Raw genomic sequence first — 25,375 nt, 5'->3', positions numbered from 1 at the left:
TCCCCCCTTGGTAGCCATACGTTTTTTCCTCTACATCTGTGTCTCTGTTTTGGAGTAATATTTTAAATGCGTACAACGATGTGGGATTATAAAGGAAACCAATTAAAACTGACCCTTGAACAACTGGAGGGTTAATCCATGTATAATTTATAGTCAGCCCTCCATATCCACGGTTCCTCCACATCCATGGACCCAGCCAGCCGCAGACCGTGTAGTTCTGTAGTATTTACTCTTGAAAAATATCCGCGTGTAAGTGGACTCACAGTGTTCAAAGCTGTGTTGTTCAAGGGTCAACTGTATTTTGAAATTAAAACTGAGATATTTAAAAAAGTTGTTATATAGCAGTATACATGCTTCTTTATTAATGTATTAAATAAAAGATCTGTGATCCAAATAACTAGCGTACTTTCAGAGTAGTGATGAACATAAACAGTACTTCAGGATGTCCACAGCAACTGTAATGTGATATAAAAATATCTGATTTTGGCGGGTGACAAAGTTGCAAGCACTGCTGACGATATTACAGCAGTTCATTGCTTACATTCATAATTGAAAGAAATGCTAACTTATGGTTAGGGTAGGGAGAATAAAGATGTAATTTACTTTCTTATCCAACATGACAGACCCCTTGATTTTTTCCCACAGCTCCTTTAAAGGGGAGTCTCTGAACCCCAGTAGTGCAATAATGTGATTCATGTGGTTTCTAGGGCTGTGTTCCTCATTCCTGACCTGGTGGTAGTCTGGCACAGTCTGCAGGGAAAGGAGAAAGAATTAGGACAAAGGATTGAGTTATTTATAAAAGGAAATGTGTTCAATTTTAAGATGGTTTTTTTGGTTTCCTTTTGTTAAATGTGCTCTTTTATGAAATTGATAATGGATAACTGTAACTTACCATCACCCCTCCAAAAAATTATAAGATCAGCCTTCCCACAGCAGCCTTTACCTGCTCATCTAGCTATCTAGCTTCCCATTTCCAAATTAGCAACAAATTTTTCCAAATTAACAGGTGGATAGCGCAGATAGGCGATTATAAGGCTTTGATCAACCCAGGTTTGGGTTAGTAAGACCAACCTGATGTTTTTCCCAAGTAACTTAAGGAAAATGTGTGGGTTTGGCTTCACTTTGGAATTACTGAACATCGTTGTCATTAATTTTTGTTAACCTATAAGTAACTGGTATAAATGGATGGGCAACGAAAAGTAGTGGGAAGAGAAGGGAGCCCCAGGAGGCCAGGAGTGTTGTTAAGACTGTAGCTCTGCCGCCATTTTGCTGCATGAGTAAGACAAGACCCACCCTCCCCTTCTTGGGCTTAGTTCCTCACCTGTAAGATGTGGATACTTCCAGTAGATTTTCTCTAGACCATTTCCCCCTCTGACACGCCACAGTTTCAGCCTGAATGTTCAAACCTGCAATACAAAGACTATTTTAATTTTCAGGATGACAGTGTAGCCTAGTGGCTAAGAGTGTAGGCCCTAGCAGTAGACTACCTGATTTTGAATCCCTGCTCCATCACTCTTTATTTGTGTACCCTCAGGCAAGTTTCTTAATCTCTTTGAGCTTAAATGGCTCACCTGGAGAAGGGGTATCCCAGTAGTAGCTGCCTTGTAGTTTTTTGGCCAACCATCTAAACTGTGCTGTCTCATATGGTAGTCACTAGCCACGTGCGGCTGGCTATTGAGCATTAAAAATGTGTGTAGTGCGAGTGAGGAATTGAATTTTTAATTAAATTAATAATTAATTTAAATTATTTAAAATTTAAAAGTCAATTACTGTAAAATATTTTTCCATTAAATGCAACTGTATTGTTTTAGTAAGACTACATTTTACTTGAACCACTGTATTGTGTAAGACAGGGGTCAGCAAACTTTTCCTGTAAAGGGCTAGGTAGTGGATATTTTAGGCTTTGTGAGCCATATGGCCTTTGTTGCAAATATCCAACTCTGCCCCAGAACTGTGAAAGCAGAAGTGGACAATATGTAAACAAAAGACTGTGGCTGTGTTCCAGTGAAACTATTTATGGACATTGAAATTTGTATTTCATAATTTTCACGTCCTGAAATATTTTTCTTTTGATGTTTTCCAAACATTCAAAAATGTAAAACCCATTCTTTTTTTTTTTAAATTTATTTATTTATTTGGCCATGTTGGGTCTTTGTTTCTGTGCGTGGGCTTTCTCTAGTTGCGGCGAGCGGGGGCCACTCTTCATCACGGTGCGTGGGCCTCTCACTATCACGGCCTCTCGTCGCGGAGCACAGGCTCCAGATGCGCAGGCTCAGCGGCCACGGCTCACGGGCCCAGCCGCTCCGCGGCATGTGGGATCTTCCCACACCAGGGCTCGAACCCATGTCCCCTGCATTGGCAGGCGGATTCTCAACCACTGCGCCACCAGGGAAGCCCAAACCCATTCTTTTTTTAATGGTAATACTATTTTTTAAAACTGAAGTATACCTTGATGTACAATATTATATGTTACAGGTATACGGTATAGTGAGTCACAATTTTTTAAGGTTATACTCCATTTGTAGTTATTATAAAACATTGGCTATATTCCCTCTGTTGTACAATACATCCTTATAGCTTATTTTGTACATAATAATAGGCAGCAGGTTGAATGTGGTCCATAGGTATATCCCCAAGATAAATGAATTCATGTCTGTCAAAAACCATTTATAAGAATGTTCACAGCAGCTATATTCCTAATGGCTCCAAACTGGAAACAACCCAAATGTTCATCACAGGAGACTGGATTTAAAAAATTTCAATGTATTCATAAAAATAGATTATTCCATAGCAATGAAAAAGAATGAACTATGTCTTTGGATGATTATGTGGTGCATTGGATGATTATCACAGACAAAGTGTTGGTCAGAGAAGGTGGTCACAAAGATTAATATTGTATGATTCCATTATGTGAAGTTCTATAATGGCAAAGGTAATCTGTGGATTTAGAAATTAGAATAGGTTGCTAAGTGGGACAAGGCGAGGGGATTAACTAGAAAGGGATATGAAGGCAAATTCTATATGATGGAAATGTATCTTAATTTGGGTGTTTGCTATGAGCTTATACATACATTTGTTAAAAGTCTTCAAGTGGTACACTTAAGCTTTATATAAATCATCCCTCCATACAAAATACTCCTTACGTAATTTAAGAAGAAATCAGTTAGTTGTTAACATTTAACATTATAGTATTTCTTAGTCAAATCCAGATTTCTGGCCATAATGGTCCACATTCCTTCATAGCAACCATCAGCCAAACTGTGCTGTTCCAGTAGGGTAGCCAGTAGCCACACTACTGCGGCGCCTGAGTGCCTGAGATGTGGTGTATCTGAATTGAGGTCTGTGGTACAGGTAAGTACACATGGGGGTTTGAAGCATTAGTCTGAAAAAAGAATGTAAACTATTATATTAATTTTTATCTTGATCACATGCTGTAATCTATAACATTGGGTTAAAATACACTAAATTAATTTCACCTGTATCTTTTGTGCTTTTTTCAATGTTAAAAATTTTAATTGTGACAAAATATATAGAACATAAGATTTACCATCTTCACCATTTTTAAGTGTACAGTTCAGTAGTGTTTAGTATATTCACGTTGTTGTGCGACCAATCTCGCCACCTTGCAAAATGGAAACTCCGCCCCTGTGAAACAACTCTTCACTCCCCTTCACCCCCGGCCCCTGGCACCCACCATTCTACTTTCTGTTTTTATGAGTTTGACGATTGATCCCTCATGTAAGTGAAACGATGTAGTATTTGTATTTTTGTCACTGGCTTCTTTACTTAACATTTTTTTTTGGTAATGTAGCTACTACACAATTTACAATGGTATATGTGGCTGACATTATATTTCCAGTGGACAGCGTTGGAGGACACTGCACAGCAGCTGCCACTTTGTAATTTGCCATTTGTTACTGCATTTATGCTGCTTATGTTTCTTCTAATGAATTGAAGAGATTGAAGTATTTCTTATATTCATGACTCCATCAAACGTGGGAAAACAAAGGATTTTTTCCCTTAGAGGGTCACGTGTTTAAAAAAGGAGAGGCATAGTTCTCTTTGTGGAAGGGAAAAATAGTCATTTCTATTTAATATACAAAGCATTTCTGTGTTCAAAGAATACAACGTAAGATGCCATTGTGAAACAAATGATTGCTGTGCTCATGGTGTCCTTGGCCCTTATCAGTATTTCATTTGAACTCTTGATGTGTTTCTTGGTGTTAATTCAGTTTGGGAGAAAAGATTCTAAACAACTACTACAAATAAATCTTCTCCTGTGATTACTTGACATAAATCACTGGATAGCAGGTACTTTATTGATTAATTTTCTAATAAAGTTGCACTGTTACATTTGGTGTACACATGACTAGGAAACAACATTTAAACTGAACATCGACAAACTAGAGTTTTACTTTTCACTTTTTAAAAGCTTGCAGCATTAAAAAAAAAAAAGCTTGCAGCAGCTTAAGAAAAATAGCACCTTCATTAACCTTTTCAATGATAGGGATATCATTATATATGGTTACAATTCTGTTAAGTGAGAGTTGTTTACAACCTTGTAAACAAAGAAAGTACGAGGGAAATTCAGCTGTATTTTGTCTTTTGCTACCGGCGGGGGGAGGGAGGTTCTTTCCCAGGTGAACAATTTTGGAGAAATGCCATAGCCAGGGAAGGAGAGCGTGTGACATGACGGTGTCCTAAAGGACAGCTGGGGGCTCTAGTGTAATAGTTGATATTCATCAGCCGGGTTTGTGTTCCATTGCTCCCAGAGTTATCTGTTGAACACCAGTGAAACGCTGGTCAGGGAGCTTAAAAATGCCAAGCATTTACTTCTTTTCTCCCTCAAATAGGGCTTGGAAGTAGCATCATCCTCTCATGGGCAGATTAGAGTGCAAGTTATTTTATGTGATCTCGTTCCATGTGTTTTAGATCCTTTTTGCAGACTGAGTTGAAACAAATACCTTTCTGAGAAGAGAACCATAGGATTAGCTGATATTTGATTTACTAAGAATCTAGACTTTCTTTTTTCTTGCCTTTTTTCTTTTGAAGTCCATTCCTGCCTTGAGTGTTGGAGAGCTGCCATGGTTAGGGAAGAGTAAAACATTAAAAATGGTGGCCATCCTGTCTTTAGAGGAAAGTCTTGGTTTAATTTTCCAGATTGGTTATTCTATTTATGTCTCTTGGGCCCTTGGCTGATTGATCACGCAGGGATTTGTCATATTGCCTACTTCTTTAAATCAAATGTGGACATAGCAACTAAAAATAAACATGATGTGGATATTAGAGAACCAGGGGCCTTCTTTGCCTGGGGAGCTGGGATACTGCTTGCTGTTGCTAAGAGGTTTTCTGGCTTTAGCACAGCTTCAATCATTGGAAGTGCAGCTGTGTTTTTGGAAGAGGGAGCTAAGGGAAGGCAGAGGCACACTGATGAGTATTATCCCGAACAATGGATCCAGATGCAAATCATTATGCCTAATCCAGAATATTATACCCATTTTTGGCATTCTTGTGCTGTGTTGTGTGTGATTTGCTGTGCTGAGAACTCGAAGTGTGCCAAAGTATCATTTCTGTTTTCAGAATAGTTTTGTTAGAAATTTGAAAGCTAAGTAAATATACCAGACAGTTGGGTTTCAGCTCTTTGTGGCATAGAGTGTAGCTAATGGTTTTGACAGTAGAATCTGACTGAACGTTGGACTGATTGCTCTAACTTTATACCATTTTCCTTATTCCATTATGAAAAGACAACTGGAGATTGAGTGTGAAAATTGTTTAAGCAGTGACATAAGGTGAGAAAGTGTTGTATGCAGTAGGTTTGTCCTGGGAATGAGGGGCCTTTCTGTAGGTCAGCAGCACTGGCTGGTGAAGAGCCAGCTCTGCCACAGATGAGCTGTGTCTTCTTAGCTTCTTCTGCTCTGTTTCCACATCTATAAAAGGAGGCTAATGATCATCTTACTGTAGTGAGTTGTGAGGATTAAATGAGTTAATATTTGCAGATCTTAATACAGTGTCTGGCATATAATAAGCACTATATAAGTTCTGCCTGCTACTGTTTGTCACTTGATACTGAGTTCTACGATGTCGCGTCCTTTTTCTTGGTGCCGAACTGAAGGCTGAAGTGGGAGATCTGTCCAAAACCTGAATTTGTTCTGAGATGATTCAACAGCATTTAAAAACGTTGAGCCAGGATACCGTGTTAAACTGTAGCATTTTTCTATTATGACATTATTATAGGAGTCCTTATTGTGTTGAAATCAAATTTAATCTATATTTAGTGTTCTGGAATTTTTCCTCAAAAGTGACTCATCTTTTGGCCATTGAGTTCCCTTTTTTGCAGTTTTCAAATAAAGTCTCACTTGAGCTTCTCTGATTCTGCTCCTAAAGAACTGCCGCTGCCTCGCTTTATGATGTCAAAAACTGATGCTGAGATCCGGTTTGGGAACATGGCTGAGCTGCATGGAACTAAAGTTCAGATTCCATATTTAATCACAGAAAAAAATACCTTCAAAAGAATGGATGATGAGGATAAACAGGTAAATAGTCTGATCAGGCATGTCTGTTTGCTTTTGACCATGAATCCTCACAGAGCAGTGCCTCTTAGCTGCTGTCAAGCTTCCAGTGAATTGCACCATCTGGGTTACAATTATAGACTTGGAAGTGAGCCAGTAAAGTTTCCTTGTAGCAAGGAGAAGAGGCTGATGCATAGAAATTACCATTACCGTGAGCCACCTATGGGCCATTTAGAGCTTACTTTAACGTAGAATTGGGTCTCAAGTAAGGCTACTGATTTAACACACTTATTTGCTGTCTCTAATCACCATTTCCAAATGGGTTCTTCGAAATGTAACTTCTAGGAGTGTTTAATAAGTCCTTTCTTCCAAAAAAACCTGGAGAAAAGGTTTCTCTGGTTAAATATGTTTGGAGAATGCTGCTTCATGGACTATTCTCGGGGGAAAGGCTAAATACTCAGTCTTAGACGTTCACAGTGCACATTAGCACAGTAGAAGCCCTGAGAAGTCCTGTAATAAAGAGACATGGAGATCGGCATGTACTAAACTCCTTTCACCAGGGAATCCCTTCTTGGGGAGCATGTTTGGAGTGCCGTGTTGGGAAATGCTGCCATTACCTGTGTAGCCGGAAGAAGAATAGGGTGGATGGGCGTTTAAAATTAGACCACTATTTGCAATAGTCAGATAGTGACTGGTAGAGACCAAAGTGTAAATTCCAGATGAGTGAGCCTGTCAAGAAGAGGTAAAATAGACTTACACATTAGTGAACCCTCAGGGCATCAGGGTACATCCCATACTTCCAATGAAGATAAGATACTGAATTATGCAGAAAAGTCAAATTATATTCAATTATAGTATCTTCCATAAGGAAGAGAAATCTGTTATGTTTAGGAAGACCAATCAAAATGTTTTCAAATGCAAGACAATTAAAGGATTAAGTTGGAAAACTAATGTATATGGCTCACCCTGATAATGCTGGATATTTGAGGTATCGTTGCAGAAGTTTCATATTTAAGTTAGGTGTAGCATGTTCTGTTGCTTTCATAATTCTCATATGTTTAAACTAGTTCTTCAGGGATTGATTGATTGATTGATTTTATTTTATTTTTTTTAGGGATTTAGATAAAAAGGTGTACAGGCGCATACCTTGGAGGTAGTGCGGGTTCCATTCCAGACCGCCACAATAAAGCGAGTCACATGACTTTTTGGTTTCCCAGTGCATACAGAAGTTACATTTACACTATACTGTAGTCTACTAAGTGTGCAAGAGCATTAGGGCTAAAAAAACCCCCAATGTATATACCTTAATTAAAAAAATACTTTATTGCTAAAAACTGCTGTCATCTTAGCAATTAGTAGTAGCATCAAAGATTACTGATCACAGATTACCTTAAAAATACAATAGTAATGAAAAAGTTCGAAATATTTGTAAGAATTACCAAAATGTGACACAGGGACGTGAAGTGAGCAAATGCTTTTGGAAAAATGGTGCCAATAGACTTGCTCGATGCAGCGTTGCCACAAACCTTCAATTTGTTAAAAAAAAAAAAAGAGTAATATCTGTGAAGTGCAATAAAATGAGGTATGCCTGTATCAGAATCTTCAGCCAATACTCTTTGGCATGTTTTCCCACCAGCATTTGGAGAGGAATGAGGGTCCACTATCCCAGGATGGTTGGATGCCCTGGGAACTTTCCAGGCCCATCCCCTGGCTGCGTGATTGAGGACACATCCTTTCACTTCAGTCTGGGCTTATGCTAGGCCCACCCAGTCTGTGGGTGTGAGCTTACAATTCAAAGCAAATATTCTTTTCTTTTACTTGAAAAAGAGTACTTGATTAGTATCTCAGATTGCATTATTATTATTATTTTTGACTAAGAGCACCTATATAGTCTCTATATTGATGAAAAGTACTGTTTCCTCATTACTTGGGTATTCCAAAGTTACCAGTCTATTGGTAGCATTAAAAAAAAAAAAAAAAAAAGGAGGAAACCCAGTAGCCGAGTTAGAAGGTTGCTTGTCTTGCCTGGGGTCCTACATAAAGTTCACATTCGAGTTGAGATTTGAATTGTAGTTTATTAAGGCTCCATCCTAGTGTTTAGGAATAGGCTAGTTGGAGTGGTTTACCCATAATGAATTGTTTTGCAATTTCTCAGTATAAAAAAAAAAGCTGGCATTTTACTTTGGCTAGCCAGGTCCCAGAATATTTAGCATTAACCATTTAAAATATTAAAAAAATAGCCACATTGTTGGAAGACTTGGTAAGTGTAAATCCAGGAAATAGGAGCCTTTATTAATGAATGAAAATTGAATCTGTTCACGAAGAGATCAAAATTGGGGAGTATGAATGTTATTTCATGTGATCAGTGTCTTTCGTTTCCCCAAGGAAAATATTATTGGAGTAACTGGAAGTGTTTCAGGCTTGTTTTAGTAATTTAGGTAACTGAGCTCCGGCGAGACTGTTCTCTGGGAGACTTCTGAATCCTCAGACACTGCTTTTTAACCAAGCTGCGTTTCTGAGAAAATATTCTCCTCCATTTATTAAAGCAGCCTGCTTACTGGCAGTAGAGTTGCGTTATACTTCATAACTGCAGCTCAGAGCGCCAGGCTCCTTGAGTGATCGTCTCTGAACTCTGCTCTGGTTCTTTGAAGCAGGAAACGCAGTCTCCCACGATGTCACCCCTCGCCTCCCCTCCTTCTTCCCCACCTCATTACCAGAGGGTGCCCTTGAGCCATGGCTACAGCAAACTGCGGAAAAGCACGGAGCAGATGCATCCAGGTAAGAGGCCAGCTGTCCCAGGCAGTGTCTTAGAGGCTCCTTCATCTATCGGGCAGCAACGCCACCAGCTGCTCAGTCTCCTGACTTAATTACCTCTGGCTTTGGAGACAGGGCTCAATTTAATTTTATACTCTCAAGCAAGGTTAAAAAAAATATAAAATGAAATCTGTGTTAGTAATGCCTTGTTTTCTGTCCTACAAACTAGTTCATCTTTAGACTTGTAGATAATGATTTAGATGATTTAATCCTTCATATACAAGTTTCGTTACACAGGAACATAGCACATGAAGGATTTGTATTGTTTTGGAATAGTTATTCCTTTCTGCAAAGCCACCAAACATATTTATATGATAACTGCTCTTATGAAACTACTTAAAAAATAGAACTCTGCAGAAGAGTTGATTCAACCTTTAAAGACTGAGCACATAAATGAAAATATTTAGCTCTTGTGTTTGGGACTAAGAATAAGGGAAATGCCAGGGGAGGCATCGTGCTCAGGTGTGTGAAGTGCCCAGTTGTGGGGTTGCCTGCTTGCTCACATTTGCACTGTGCTGGCCATGTTAGTGGTAGAATACGTTACTTGCTTCTGAGAATGACTTGCAGAGTTGACTCCCTGGCTGCAATGCTTAAAGCTCCATAAATTCACGGCAGCATCTTGTCCTTGTGGGGCTCAGGTTCCTAGCTTAAGATATGACCAATTAAAGTTATTCTAGAATTGGATATCCATAACTCCCCCCCTCCCCGCCTTTTTTTAAAATTCTGTGAGCTGTAACTGAAAGTGACCCAGTTTCTGCAGGTTTTTGCTGCATTGAAAATAGTGGCGACTTCTAGAGGGAAACAGATTTTAAAAAAAAATGTGTGCTAGGCTGGACTGAAGAGAGACTATAATCTTGCCGAGAGAAGCAGGTGTAGCATGATGGAAAAATCTTTTGATTGGAATCAGAAGGTGAGGGTTTATGTGACTAGCTATGTGACCTTGGGCAAGCCACTTACTGCTCTGAACCATGATTTTCCTCTCCTCTTTTTAAATGGAGTAATAGTATCCTATAGGGGTGTTGTGAGGATAAGCGAGAACATGAGTATAAAATCTGATTGGAAATTGAATCCTATGCAAATGCAAGATAACGTTGTTGGGGGATAGGAACGAAAAATCACTCCCCTGGAACCTGAGTGTCCCATTGGTGTCTGAAACAAAACGGGGTTGAGAATTCTTCATTTTCCTTATAGTCTCTCCTGCCGAATTTCCCTATTTTTAGAAGTGGGTTTTTTTTCCTTAATTTCATCTGGGTTTGGAAATTGGAGTACTATGCCTAGCATGGTGTCTAGTTTTTGGATTTTAATTCACAGGTGAGTCGTTTTTTGTTCTACCGAGTCACCAGGTTCTACTCTTTTTTTCTGATATTCCTTAAAAAAACTTGTCTGTACCAGCTCTCTCTGCTTCATGCTCCATTTTCTCCTCATTCCATTCAAATTGGGCTTTCATTCCCCCAGTGGCAAGGAAATGACCTGCTTCTCTCCTTCGCTCTTTTAGCGCGTGTGTCAAGGTTTTCCATGCTTTCATTCTTTCTTAGCCCTTTTTAAAAAAAAAGTGAGGTAAAATTTACATGTGATAAAATGCACACATTTAAAATCTTCAACTTGAGGGACTTCCCTGGCGGTCCAGTGGTTAAGACTTCGCCCTCCAGTGCAGGGGTGCGGGTTTGATCTCTGGTCAGGGAGCTAAGATCCCATATGCCTTGGGGCCAAAACAAAACAAAACAAAACAAAAAACCAAAAAAAACCACCCCAAAACATAAAACAGAAGCAATATTGTAACAAATTCAATAAAGACTTTAAAAATGGTCCACATCAGGACTTCCCTGGTTGCGCAGTGCTTAAGTATCTGCCTGCCAATCCAGGGGACACGGGTTCGAGCCCTGGTCCGGGAAGATCCCACATGCTGCAGAGCAACTAAGCCCATGCACCACAACTACTGAGCCTGCACTCTAGAGCCCGCGAGCCACAACTACTGAGCCTGCGGGCCACAGCTACTGAAACCCATGTGCCTAGAGCCTGTGCTCTGCAACAAGAGAAGCCACCGCAATGAGAAGCCTGCACACTGCAACGAAGAGTAGCCCCCGCTCGCCGCAACTAGAGAAAGCCCACACACAGCAAGAAAAACCCAACACAGCCAAAAATTAAAACAAAAAAAAGGTCCATATCAAAAAAGAACTCTTTAAAATAAAATAAAATCTTCAATTTGAGTTTTAACAAATGGATATACTCATGTATCCACCATTTTGATCATGAATAAGATATTTCCCTACTATATGATCCAGCAATTCCACCCCTGAGTATATATCTGAAGAAAATGAAAGCACAAATTTGAAAAAATACATGGACCCCAGTGTTCATAGCAGCATTATTTACTATAGCCAAGGTATGGAAGCAACCTAAGTGTCCATCAACAGATGAATGAAGAAAGAAGATACACGTACATACACACACACAATAGAATATTACTCAGCCATAGAAAAGAATGAAATTCTGCCATTTGTAGCAATGTGGATGGACCTAAAAAGGGAATTACGCTTAGTGAAATAAGTCAGACAGAGAAAGACAAGTACTGTATGTTATCACTTATATGTGGTATCTAAAAAATAAAATAGATGAATAAATATAACAAAACAGAAACCTACTCACAGATATAGAGAACAAACTAGTGGTTGCAGGGTGGGGGAGTAGGGGACTAAGAGGTACAAACTACTATGTAGGAAATACATAAGCTACAAGGATATATTGTGCAGCACAGGGAAATACAGCTATTATTTTATAATAACTTTAAATGGAATATAATCTATAAAAATATTGAATCACTATGCTGAAATTAATATTGTAAATCAGCTATACTTCAGTAAAAAAGTAGTCTGCTTGACATTAAAACCAACATTTCCATCACCTCAGAGATGCCCCTTTCCAGTCACTCCCTCCCTGCCCGTGCCCCCCCAGTGCAAGCATAGTTCTGAGTTTTATCATCGTAGGCTAGTTTTGCTTTTTCTAGAACCTCATATAAATGGAATCATATTGAATGACTGTACTCTCGGGTGTCTTTCCCTCAGCATAGTGGTTAAGATTCTCCATGGTGTTGTATCTCAATAGTTTGTTCCTTTTTATTACCCAGTATTGTTCCATTGTATGAATGTATCATGGTGTGACGATCCATTCTTCTGTTGATGGACATTTAGGTTATTTCCAGGGTTTGGCTGCTATGAATAAGGATGCTATGAACATTTGTGTGTGTCTTTTTGTGACATTGTTGTCATTTTCCTGACACCTAGGAGTAGAATTACTGCACCTTAGGGTAGGTGTATAAGAAACTGCCCGAGTTTCACCAAGTGGCTGCATACTCCCACTGGCAATATATGAGAGTTCAGTGCTCCTTGCCAGCAGTTGGTACTCTAGTTTCTTTCTTCAGTGTTTTTAATCTTAGCTATTCTATTACATGTGAAGTGACATCTCCTTGTGGGCACTCTTTTGTTCTTGAAACATTGTTTTCTAAGTTTCTGTTGCCCCTTCCTACATCATGATCCTTAAACTTGGATTTATGCATTTTCAGAAAGCAGCTTAGCTGCTAGGACAATTTCCTAGGAATACATTTTTCTGGGGTTGTTCTCTGTCCAAGACCCTGCCATGATTCCTGGCTAATGGGGTGTATGTGTATGTTTTAAATCAGACTGAGCATCTTTGGACCAGTCTGTGATTCAGAGCCTCTCTTCTGCCTCTCTTCTGGGCTCCTGCTAGCTTCCTTTGCTGGATGTATCTATAGCTTATGCTCATTGGGTAAGACTTATGTGTCAGGCATTGTTCAGAGTTCTTTATGTGCACTATTTTCTACTTATCACAACCCTCAGAGGCAGATACTGCCATCTGTATTTTATCTATATTTTAAAAGATGATGTTTAAATTGCAGTAATACTTCTTCCCACTCAACCTGTTTCTGGTCTCCAGAGGCAACTACTTTCTATCCTTTTTTAAAAATTGTTTATTTTTTTAACTGAAGTACAGTTGATTCACAATGTTTCAGTGTACAGCAAAGTGAATCAGTTATACATATATGTATATGTATTCTTTTCCAGATTCTTTTCCATTATAGGTTATCACAAGATATTGAATATAGTTCCCTGTGCTATGCAGTAGGTCCTTGTTGTTTATCTATCTTATATACAGTAGTATCTGTTAATCCCAAATTCCAAATTTATTCCTCCCCTCCTTTGCCCTTTGGTAACCATAAGTTTGCTTTCTATGTCTGTGAGTCTATTTCTGTTTTGTAAACACTTATTTATTTATTTATTATTTATTTATTTTTTGGCCTCTCCACACAGCATGTGGCATCTTAATTCCTCAACCAGGGATTGAACTTGCGTCCCCTTCAGTGGAAGTGCGGAGTGTTAACCACTGTACCCCCAGGGAAGTCCTGTATCACTTTTTTAGATTCCACATATAAGTAATATATTTTTCTTTCTCTGACTTACTTTGCTTAATGTGATAATCTCTGGGTCCATCCATGTTGCTGAAAATGGCATTATTTCATTCTTTTTTATGGGTAAATATTCCATTGTATGTATATGTGTGTATATATATATAAATATACACACCACATCTTTTTTTATCCAGTTATCTGTTGATGGACATTTAGGTTGCTTCCATGTCTTGGCTGTTGTGAATAGTGCAGCTTTGAACATTGGGGTGCATGTATCTTTTCAAATTAGACTTTTGTCCAAATATATGCCCAGGAGTGGGATTGCAGGAGCATATGGCAACTCTATTTTTAATTTTTTAAGGAACTTCCATACTGTTCTCCATAGTAGCTGTACCAATTTACATTCCCACCAACAGTGTAGGAGGGTTCCCTTTTCTCCACACCCTCTTCAGCATTTATTATTTGTAGACTTCCTTTTTTTTTTTTTTTTTTTTTTTGCGGTACGCAGGCCTCTCACTGTTGTGGCCTCTCCCGTTGTGGAGCACAGGCTCCGGACGTGCAGGCTCAGCGGCCATGGCTCACGGGCCCAGCCGCTCCGCGGCATGTGGGATCTTCCCAGACCGGGGCACAAACCCACGTCCCCTGCATCGGCATGTGGACTCTCAACCACTGCACCACCGGGGAAGCCCCATTTGTAGCCTTTCTGATGTTGGCCATACTGACCAGTGTGTGGTGATACCTCATTGTAGTTTTGACTTGAATTTCTCTAATAATTAGCGATATTGAGTATCTTTTCATGTGCCTGTTGGCCATCTGTTTGTCTTCTTTGGAAAAAATGTCTGTTTAGGTCTTCTGCCCATTTTTTTATTGAGTTGTTTGTTTTTTTGATATTGAGCTGTATGAGCTATTTGTGTATTTTGGAAATTAAGCCCTTGTCAGTCACATTGTTTGCAGATATTTTCTCCCATTCCACAGGTTGTCTTTTCATTTTGTTTATGGTTTCGTTTGCCGTGCAAAAGCTTTTGAGTTTAATTAGGTCCCATTTTAAAATTTTTGTTTTCATTACTCTAGGAGACAGATCCAAAAATATATTGCTCTGATTTATGTCAAAGAGTGTCCTGCCTATGTTTTCCTCTAGGAGTTTTATAGTATCTGGTCTTATATTTAGGTCTTTAATCCATTTTGAGTTTATTTTTGTGTATGGTGTTAGAGAATGTTCTAATTTCATTCTTTTACAGGTAGCTGTCTATTTTCCCCAGCGCCACTTATTGAAGAGACTGTCTTTTCTCCACTGTATATTATTGCCTCCTTTGTCGTAGATTAATTGACCATATGTGCATGGGTTTATTTCTGGGCTCTCTATCCTGTTCCATTGATCTATGTGTCTGTTTTTGTGCCAGTACCATACTGTTTTGATGAGTGTAGCTTTGTGGTATAGTCTGAAGTGAGGACGTGTGATTCCTCCAGCTCCATTCTTTTTTTTAAAAATACATTTATTTATTTATTTTTGGTTGCATTGGGTCTTTGTTGCTGCATGCGGGCTTTCTCTAGCTGCGGCGAGTGGGGGCTGCTCTTCGTTGCGGTGCATGGGCTTCTCATTGCGGTGGCTTCTCTTGTTGCAGAGCACAGGCTCTAGGTGCACGGGCTCAGTAGTTGCGGCACGAGGGCTCAGTAGCTGTGGCTCGCGGGCTCTAGAGCGCAAGCTCAGTAGTCGTGGCGCACAGGCATAGTTGCTCCACGGCATACGGGATCTTCCCAGACCAGGGCTCGAATCCATGTCCCCTTCATTGGCAGGCAGATTCTTAACCACTGCGCCACCAGGAAAGCCCTTCAGCTCCATTCTTTTTTCTCAAGATTGTTTTGGCTGTTCGGGGTCTTTGTTTCCCTACAAATTAAAAAAAAATTTTTGTTCTAGTTCTGTGAAAAATCCATTGGTAATTTGATAGGGATTGCATTGAATTTGTAGATTGCCTTGGGTAGTGTAGTCATTTTAACAGTATTGATTCTTCCAGTGCAAGAACATGGTATATATTTCCATTTGTTTGTGTCGTCTTCCGTTTCCTTTCATCAGTGTCTTATAGTTTTCTGAGTACATGTCTTTTGCCTCCTTAGGTAGGTTTATTCCTAGGTATTTTATTCTTTTTGATGTGATGGTAAATGGGATTGTTTCCTTAATTTCTCTTTCTGATACTTCTTTGTTAGTGTATAGATATGCAACAGATTTCTTCATATTAATTTTGTATCCTGCTACTTTACTGAATTCACTAATGTGCTCTAATAGTTTTCTGGTGGCAGCTTTAGGATTTTCTATGTATAGTATCATGTCATCTGCAAACAGCGGCAGTTTTACTTCTTCCTTTCCAATTTGGATTTCTTTTATTTCTTTTTGTTGTCTGATTGCTATGGCTAGGACTTCCAAAACTATGTTGAATAAAAGTGGTGAGAGTGGGCATCCTTGTCTTTTCCTGATCTTAGAGGAAATGCTTTCAGCTTTTCACCATCGAGTATGATGTTAGCTGTGCGTTTGTCTTATATGAGCTTTATTACATTGAGGTATGTTCCTTCTAGGCAGAGGCAACTACTTTTGACTCTTATAACCTGTTTCTTCTGATATCTAATGTCTTATCTTAAAATCAATGTCTGTTCTACTTTTTCTTATACATCTTATTCTGATGTATCAATTCTAGGTATCTTCTCACTTAAGAGCATGGGCTGTGATGTCTGTCTCCTGGGCCTAAAGGTAGACTTAGTGGGCCTACATTTCTAATTTCTCTCCATTTCTAGCCTCTGTGACTATGGGTATTTTGCTTTTCTCAGCCTCAGTTTCCCTTATCTGTGAAATGGAATAATCTCTGCCTCAGAGGTTTGCTCTGTGGATGAAACGAGGAATGTTATATAAACATCTGTTCCTAGCATAACTCGTGGCACATTGTAGGTGCTCAGATATTCCCTCATATTTCCTTTTGTGTCTCTAGAATCTGGCACCCGTTTTATTTATATTTATTTATTTATTTATTTATTTTGCGGTACGCGGGCCTCTCACTGTTGTGGCCTCTCCCGTTGCGGAGCACAGGCTCCGGACGCGCAGGCTCAGCGGCCATGGCTCACGGGCCTAGCCGCTCTGTGGCACGTGGGATCTTCCCGGACCAGGGTACGAACCCGTGTCCCCTGCATTGGCAGGTGGACTCTCAACCACTGCGCCACCAGGGAAGCCTCCGTTTTATTTTTGAAGCTCTTAAGTATTCTTGAAAGTCACCTTCTGGATATCATTCATTGGGTGACTGCAGATGGGGAGTCTTTATGGGGCAGTTAGTTGTGGTCTCTGTTCTAGTTTGACACGAATCTCAGAGTGATGAAATCTTTAGGGTTCATTTTATACTCCTCCCCTTGGAGAAAGGTGGTACTTCTAGTTCCTTATTCAACCTCTTATAAGGGGATCTAAGAATTGTTTATTTTGCACTGAGTTGCATGTTTCAGGCTTTATTTGGGAGGAAGGAGAGTAGAGGCAACGAGCCTTTTACCTTTTACCTTTTTACCTCCTGAGTTCAGCTTTAGTTGAGGAGCGAGGCAGGAGTCAGACTGATGGTGGCCTGAATATCAGCTGTGGTACCAGTAGAGCTGATTGGAGCACGTGTCTAAGATTTGCGACCAGAGGGCTTTAGACACTCATCTTTCCAGTCACAGGCAGGTGTGGACAACTCAGGCTTCCCACAGGAGTAGGAAGAGAAAATTTGCCATTGAGGCCAGGCTTCTCCAAAAATGACCCACCATGCGGCTGAGTGTTCAGGCTTTATTGATAAGATGTGTTTGTCTCTTCCAAGGGAAGGAAGACCCTTGTTGGTGAGGGACTGGAGCCATGGGCCAGGTGCCCTCCCTCCACACGTGTCCCTCCTGAGCAGTAGAAGCTCCCTCCCTCTGAGGGGAGCCAGAGGCAGAGGCATGTGAGGTCAGCTTCCCAGGAGAAGCTCATGACCACTGGTATCGCAGCCGTGGTACAGTTTGCTGTGGTTCAAGCCTCCTGACAGGAGTTAAATTTGATGTTCCATCTAAATGGAATGATCTTAAAAATCCTTCTTTGAGGGCAGCACCTGCTTACCATGTGAGGCTTATTTAAGATTTGGACTGTGTGTTCTCTGTGTATGTTTCTTTTGCAGGTTTTGTATTTTTAATACTTTCTTAGCAGGGTCAGGAAATCCATGTCATGGTTTGCCAGGCAGTGATTTTGATGTTTTAATGTAATTTAATGTGTTATAATACTGTGTTCCAGTTCCTTGGAGGAAATACAAAGAGCAGTTGTGAGCTAAGAGTGGTTTGTTGTTCTTAACGTGCTGTTATACCTTCTTTATTTTAAAAAGTTCAAAGTATGCTGAAGGTGATGCCATAATAGGCTGCTCTGCTGTCTCTACCTAATTTTATTTATAAGAAGCTACAGAAAAAAGGCATTTTACTTGTTTATATACTTCCAAAAACCTGAACTGTTAACCCACAGAGATCAGAAATGGTTTCATTTTAAGTGATAATTTCTCCTTTCTGTTGGAGCTGAATACTACCTGGTTACATTTAACTTTTCCTACCATATTGGCAAGGTTGTTATTAAGTGTTCTGGAAATAAAAGGAATGAAAAAAATGCATTCATTTTGGTGGCTTAAAACCTTTTCTTAAAGGTAGCAAAATTATTTTTAGTTTGGTTATTAAGTGATAAGATAATAAATATAAAATGCATTTATTCCTTTTTGTAGTTTTCTCTACTTGGTTTTACATTCTTTCCGTTAAGGAAAAGATGACAGTGGCATTTATTTTCAAAAATAAAACAAAATAGGGGCTTCCCTAGTGGCGCAGCGGTTAAGAATCCGCCTGCCAATGCAGGGGACACGGGTTCAAGCCTTGGTCCGGGAAGATCCCACATGCCGCGGAGCAACTAAGCCCATGCACCACTACTACTGAGCCTGCACTCTAGGGCCCAGGAGCCACAACTACTGAGCCCACGTGCCACAACTACTGAAGCCCACGCGCCTAGAGCCCGTGCTCCTCAACAAGAGAAGCCACCACAATGAGAAGCCCATGCACCGCAACGAAGAGTAGCCCCCACTCGCCGCGACTAGAGAAAGCCTGCGTGCAGCAAGGAAGACCCAATGCAGTCAAATAAATAAATTTTAAAAAAAGTATTAACAAAATAAAACAAAATAAATGACAATGTTGATTCTTAATGTTCAAAATGCATATTCCTTTTCTTCTTTGGGGGTGTGGATGATGAATGGAAGCCTTTTAAATAGCAGGGTATATGTAGAATTTACCTTATATTTAGAATTTGAACCCTTAAAACATGGCACTTTTCTTTCTTTCTTTTTTTTTTTCTTTTTTTTTTTTTGCGGTATGCGGGCCTCTCACTGCTGTGGCCTCTCCCGTTGCAGAGCACAGGCTCCGGACGCGCAGGCTCAGCGGCCATGGCTCATGGGCCCAGCCGCTCCGCGGCACATGGGATCTTCCCGGACCGGGGCACGAACCCGTGTCCCCTGCATTGGCAGGCGGACTCTCAACCACTGCGCCACAAGGGAAGCCCATGGCACTTTTCTAACTACTCTCATTATTTTTTATCCCAGTTTAGATTCACATCATTCTACCTTTCTAATTTATTCCTAATCTTAACCTGATATAAATATTTTCCTGCCTTATCATGAATTGGGTGACTGTCTTTAGATTGTTCAGTTAAATTGTACCCAGGGGCACCAAGGTTTGTTTGTCTTAGGTTGCCCTATCCCTGTAAACTCTAATTCTTTTGCTAATTCTTCCCTGAAAAGCAGACACTGTAGCAATTTGTGTGTGAAATCATAATTTTTGGGTGGAATCTTTGTCTACCATGCTGACTTTCCCTCCTGCTGTTTCAGCTCCTTATGAAGCTAGACAGCCCCTTGTCCAGCCTGAGGGACCCTCGTTGGGGGGCCCAGGAGCCAAACCCCTTCGGCATCAGGCTTCCCTTATCCGGGTAAGTGACGCTGCTGTGGGGTTATGCCAGTGGGAGACTTCGGGGGTATGGCTTCTTGATGGCCCTGTTTTTGTTTGTTTGTTTGTTTTGTTTTTGTAAGCAGGACATATAACTGCCCCCTAATGCAAATATTGTACTTCTTGTTCTGTTGCTTATGTATTTTCCTAAATCGTTTCTACTGTGTGTGTTTCTCCCCTTCTCAGTGTCTCTAGACTAATCCGGGCTGGTTCTTAGTCTTTGGTATGTCTAAAATGCCCTTCCACCTTTATCTGCTTAATCAGTAGGCACCTCCTTCAGGAGGCCTCTACTTTTTCCAAAACAGCCTATCTTATCTCTGCCTTATTCTTTAATATTACTTATTCAGTGCATAGTTCGCTATTGCCCATTTTGTTTTGTGCCTCCAGTTATACTGCAAGCTTTGGAAGGCAGAGGTGGTTCTCCTGTATTTTCTCTCAGTGCCTAGTTCAATGCTGTTTGGAGAACAGTTATTTTACAAGTGGCAGCAACTAGTTTCCTGTTTGTAATCGATACCATATGGCAGAAGCACAAGTGATCTCCCAGTTTCTCCTGGCTACACCACAACTTAGCAAATTTCAGCTTCCCTTTCTCCAGTGTTTCCTTTGGATAAAGAGCTCTTATTTTTTCCCCGTGTCTGCAACTGTTATCTTGTGTAGTATTTCTGAGTCCTATGCTGGTGAAGTCATAGTCCCAAAAAAGGGTGTATGTGTATGTCAGCATGAGAAAAACCCTGAGAAAACTGGATTGGCTGTTTGATTCTAAAGACAAGAGGAAGTAGGGTGGTTTGTATAACATTTCAATTGTCCAACTTAGGAAGAAGGATCATTCATGCTCAGGGATTTCTCACAGTAGACCGGTGATGTCAGATAGTCCCATAAAGAAGTGGGCTGGTATTCTAGAAGAGAATAAACAAGGCAAAGGGAGATTGAGGTGTTCACTTTATAGCCTCTGGGGATGCGGCTCTGTGTTAGGCGTGGTACAGAACTTAACTTCTGAGGTAGAACTCTGTGTACAAAGAATTTTCTTAAAGGTGGTAGATAATTCAGCCATATGCTGTGTATTTGTGTATAATTCTTCCTCCAACTATCAGATCTAGGTATTGTTGTATCTCTTAGTATAGATGAGGTAACTGGCCGAGAGAGGTCAAGTCATGGGTCTAAGGTTTCATTCATAACTAGTAAGTGGCAGAGCCAGAATTCGAACCAGGCCTGCCCAATGTCAAAACCTGCTCTTTCAAATACTTTCCTATATACATTAGAGTCCCATGTTACAAGGAGGCTAGGTTCTAGCGTTGCTGTATAAATAAACATAGGGTGTAGTAAAAATATTCCTGAAATTCCCTTATTGGTACCTAGGTCCAGTAGAGCTCAGTTTTACCCCCAAGTTGGAACGGACAGTTGTTTCTTCAGCTGAGCCGCAGATGGAGTAGTTGGCTGCATTTAGAGGTCCTGTGGTACAAAAATACGTGTTTTTAAACATGAGAATCACACCCACTGTGGAGTGATGGTTACATTAGGAAAGGTATCGGAGGGACTGGGATTCATGTAAAAAATCTGTGAGGTGTGGCCATGCATGTTTCTACAGAGTCTGTTCTAGTGCTGTGGAGACCACATCCTGAACTGTTAGAATGACGGTCAAACAAGCAGTAAATCCCGAACCTCGCCGTGGTTGGATGGGGCTCACTGGGCCCCTTCTGCGTAGCCACCTGGCTGAGATGGCCATGGGCTCTCACTTGGACTGGTGTCCTGGGACTTCTCTTCTAATCTCTAGGTCCGTTTTTCTGCTGGTAAACGTGCTTCTTGAGCGCTTCAAGCAACTAATGTTTACTAAATACCTATTAAGTGCCAGGTATTGTGTTGAGAATACAAAAATGAGGTATAACACATCCAGTCCCTGCCCTCATGGAGCTTATAGACTCTTGGAGGAGATGGCCATTGATCAGACCATCACAAAGTAAATATATAATTATGATATGTGGTGAGTGGAAATTACAGTGTGGTTTGAGGATGAAAAATGGCGGCGGGAAGTTAGGTCCTGGCCTTGGCAGGCAGGGGCTGATCAAGGAAGGCTTGCAGAGGGGAGTCACACTCCAGCTGAAAGGGAAAGCGTTGAACCATGTTAACCAGGTGGGGGGTGGGGCGGGGGAGAGCAGGCAAGAGGATAGAGGGAGCTGTGCGTACAAAGATGTTTTCTATGAGCTTAGCACTTTATACACACCTCTCTTGCAGTGCTCAGAGCTATCTTATGAGGTAATTCCTGTCATTATCCCATTTTTCAGATGACAAAACCTGAAGTATAAAGACCTTACTTAGTTTGCCTTCGGTCACAGCTAGGAACTGGTAGGGCTAGAGTTCAAACACTGGACACGATTTCCTGGCCTTTGTCTCAGGAACCGCATGGATGGTGATATCATCTGTTAAGCCTAGAAGCCCTGAATGAAAAGCTAGTGTTGGGAGTATTGAGGCAAGATCATGAGATCGGTGTTGCATATTGGAATTTGAGCTTTAGAGACAGCCAAGAGGACGTGTCAAGGAGTTGGTAGGATATATGGGGCTGGAGCTGTGGGGAGAGCTGGGGCTGGATAGAAGTATTTGGCAGCCAATGGCCATTAGAAGGACTCATGGGATTGTGCAGAAAAGCCAGACACGTTCTCACCCAGGTCCAGGCAGACTCTGCATGCCCTTGGGCAAGTTCCTTCTCTTTTCTGTAACAGGAATGAGCTGGAATGGATTTAACAGACCATTGTAATACTCTGCAGCAGTCTGATTCCCTTAATGTTTGTTTGGTGTCAGTGTAGGTCCCCCCTCCTGTTTGGAGCATTGCCTTCTGTTTAAGATGAGAGCAAGGGGCCTTTTTCGGGACAGCAGTCTGTGGTTTTCATGGCTGATGTGTTTTTCTTTCTTCAGTTCTTAGGTTTCCTTCTTACTCCTTTCAGCTTGGTTTGGTTGAACTCCATGTCCCCGACAGCAAAATGCCAACCTGAGTTAGCCATGTAGATGAGAGGATGTAAAGTGGAAGATTTTGGTGGTAGGGGATTAATAGGGATTGGGTGTGATGCCAGGCTGGGCTGGAGTCACTCATTCCCCATGTTGCCATGCGCTTGGGCTGATGGCAGCCTCGCTCTGTCCTAGCTTCCTCTGTGGCCTTGTATTCAAGTCCTTCCTGCCTGATTGGAAGAGGGGTGGCCTCTGGGAACGGGGGAAGGCTTTTAGGGACTCTGAGTCAGCAGTGTTGCAGCTCATGGGCTTGGCATTTCAGAGGTGCTTATGTGGAATTCAGTCCCAGCCATTGGAATGAACAGTCTTAGTATTTTCGCACTTTTGATTTTTTCGTTCAGGTGTTGGATGTTTTTCCCCTTGAAATTTCAGATACTGAGCACATCCTATGTTGGTGGGTGGTTGACAGTGGTGTGTAAAGAAATGGTAAATAATCTTCCCTGCTTCTCTGTCGTGGTGTGTTGATAGGTCATTTTGTGGTTTACTGTTCACAAGTGATCCTAACCACGTAGGTCACGTAGTCGTTTGTGATTTTGCTGGCGTGGGTTTAGAATTGACCGTCCTGCTCCCATTGTCCTCTCCTGGTTTGTCTCCTGCTTCTGTGACTGCCTCTTCCTAAGCTTTTTATTTCAATTTCCCTCCTTCACCTGCCCCTTGCGTGTTGGGGATCCCTGGGTCTAGTTTTCACTCTGTTACTATTTAGCTACATGGAGCCTGATGGCCACATCTCACCACCTGCCAGATGTCTTCACTTGAATGTCCCACTGTCACTTTTTTTTGTTTTTTAAATATTTATTTATTTATTTATTTGGCTGCCCCAGGTCTTAGTTGCAGCACGTGGGATCTTTGTTGCCACGTGCGGAATCTTCGTTGTGGCATGTGGGATCCTTTTTTTTTTTTTTAAATGATAGTTGCGGCATGCGAACTCTTCGTTGCGGCATGCATGTGGGATCTAGTTCTCCGACCAGGGATTGAAATGGGCCCCCTGAATTGGGAGCATGGAGTCTCAGCCACTGGACCACCAGGGAAGTCCCCCCACTGTCACTTTAAACATGTCTTTTCCCACAAAAGCAGTTCTCACCCTCCCGCCCCTGGCTCCACGCCCCTGGCACGTGGGCCAGTACACGGCTGGCTGTTTCTGATGCCCCTCTCATCCCGTCTGCCCATCGGCAGATACTAGCCATATCACTTTCTAAATACCTCTCTCCATTGTCTGTTTCTCTGCACTTCCTCAGTTCATGCTGCCCTCTGTCACCTAATCTAATCTGTCAGCCTCTGACTCTTTCTTCCTGCTTCCACCACTGGCCTCTTCAAATCCGTTATCCTCGTCTTGGACAAAAATCATCCTAAAAAACACGAATGTGATCCTCCTGCCCCCTTGATTGAAGCCTGTCCCTCTCTGCCCACTGCTCCCAGCAGATCACCCGCGGCTCTTGGGGCGCTGGTGTCGGGCCCCTGCGCACCCCCGTAGCCACAGCAGGCCCCGCACAGCTGCCCAGTGTTTCCCACACAGTCAGTGTTCTCTGCATGGGAACCTTACTCTTCAGCCTCGGTCTTATCTTCCGGGTTTTCTCCTTTGTCTCAATTCATCTATGCTTTTTCTCCATTGATAACACGAAGTGTGAGAACTTTCTAATATTTCTTGTACGTGTGAGGTTAACGTATTTTCATTCTTAAAAAGCAGTTCATTGCTCGTCTGCTCATTTATCCGTGAGGATCAGCTGGAGGGATGGGCGTCTGATCTTTCTTGGTTTTCCTTCCCAAAGGCAGCCAGTGTGGTCTGTTTGTTTTGTATTATCCTGGGAATGTTTTATGTGTATATGAGCAAATACAGGTATTCTTATATATCTAATATATGCAGTATACCTTTACCTGGTTTTAGGGAGACTGGTTTGGGAAATGCAATTTCCTTCCAGCCAGATCCCACTAAAAAATATCTTTTATTTTAAACCAAACACACTTACTTTTTTTTTCCCACACTTACTTTTTAAACCCAAAACATACATGCTGTGATTTTTTTTTCTCTTTTTTTTTTTTTACATCTTTATTGGGGTATAATTGCTTTACAATGGTGTGTTAGTTTCTGCTTTATAACAAAGTGAATCAGTCATACATAAACATATGTTCCCATATGTCTTCCCTGTTGCGTCTCCCTCCCTCCCACCCTCCCCATCCCACCCCTCCAGGCTGTCACAAAGCACCGAGCCAATATCCCTGTGCCATGCGGCTGCTTCCCACTAGCTATCTACCTTACTGCGTTTGTTAGTGTGTATATGCCCATGACTCTCTCTCGCCCTGTCACAGCTCACCCTTCCCCCTCCCCATAACCTCAAGTCCGTTCTCTAAGAGGTCTGCGTCTTTATTTCTGCTTTACCCCTAGGTTTTTCATGACTTTTTTTTTCTTAAATTCCATATATATGTGTTAGCGTACGGTATTTGTCTCTCTCTTTCTGACTTACTTCACTCTGTATGACAGACTCTAGGTCTATCCACCTCATTACAAATAGCTCAATTTCGTTTCTTTTTATGGCTGAGTAATATTCCATTGTATATATGTGCCACATCTTCTTTATCCATTCATCCGATGACGGGCACTTAGGTTGTTTCCATCTCCGGGCTATTGTAAATAGAG

General features: G+C 41.2%; 1 protein-coding gene across 4 annotated transcripts in view; it reads left to right on the top strand.

Annotated features, from left to right (window-relative positions):
- Positions 1-25,375, top strand: part of REPS2 (RALBP1 associated Eps domain containing 2) — a 247,104-nt gene that overhangs the window by 71,362 nt on the left and 150,367 nt on the right. For 2 of the 4 annotated variants that reach the window (XM_060137538.1, XM_060137536.1), the window contains exons 3-5: positions 6,385-6,533; positions 9,161-9,287; positions 19,632-19,729. In XM_060137538.1, the coding sequence (XP_059993521.1) occupies positions 6,385-6,533; positions 9,161-9,287; positions 19,632-19,729 (374 nt within the window). The remainder of the gene's footprint in view (positions 1-6,384; positions 6,534-9,160; positions 9,288-19,631; positions 19,730-25,375) is intronic. The other 2 variants (XM_060137537.1, XM_060137540.1) reach the window with 2 other exon arrangements.

Source organism: Lagenorhynchus albirostris, chromosome X (assembly GCF_949774975.1).
Source record: "Lagenorhynchus albirostris chromosome X, mLagAlb1.1, whole genome shotgun sequence".
Lineage (NCBI taxonomy): Eukaryota > Metazoa > Chordata > Mammalia > Artiodactyla > Delphinidae > Lagenorhynchus > Lagenorhynchus albirostris.
The sequence above is the reverse complement of the archived record's forward strand: the minus strand, read 5'-3'. Positions and strand labels throughout refer to the sequence as shown.